The following is a 360-nucleotide window of genomic DNA, read 5'->3' on the forward strand; positions in this document are numbered from 1 at the left end:
ACACACACACACATACAAAGCCTGTCCATAGTCTCCACCACACAAACCCCTGCTTCTGCAAGACCCCCATCCTCCATCCCGTTCTCCCTCCCCCAAATGCCCCTCTAGCCCCACAACGAGAGAGGGAAGGGAAGCTTACCCAGTGTCCTGGAGCCGATGCATCCCATGGTGTATTCACAAAGGCCCTGGATACAAGCGTGGAAGTGTTACCCAGACACCGTGCATTCTCCCTCTTACTCGACTCGCGACTCTCTTTCTCTCGGCTCTAGCTTCTTTTTCTTGCTCTCCTGTGCTCTCTCTTTTCCACTCTCCCTCCTGCGCCCGCTCGATCACTCACACTCTCTCTCCCTCCCTCCCTCC

At 55.8% G+C, this 360-nt stretch overlaps 1 protein-coding gene across 2 annotated transcripts in view; it reads right to left on the reverse strand.

The window, feature by feature from the left end:
• The window catches only part of fam131bb (family with sequence similarity 131 member Bb), a gene marked incomplete at its 5' end in the record, with an annotated part of 18,921 nt that extends 18,561 nt beyond the window's left edge, over positions 1-360 (reverse strand). For both annotated transcript variants that reach the window (XM_035672648.1, XM_035672647.1), the window contains 1 exon segment: positions 140-360. In XM_035672648.1, the coding sequence (XP_035528541.1) occupies positions 140-167 (28 nt within the window).

Source organism: Morone saxatilis, unplaced genomic scaffold (assembly GCF_004916995.1).
Source record: "Morone saxatilis isolate NCDOM2014 unplaced genomic scaffold, NCSU_SB_2.0 Contig24, whole genome shotgun sequence".
Classification (NCBI taxonomy): domain Eukaryota; kingdom Metazoa; phylum Chordata; class Actinopteri; family Moronidae; genus Morone; species Morone saxatilis.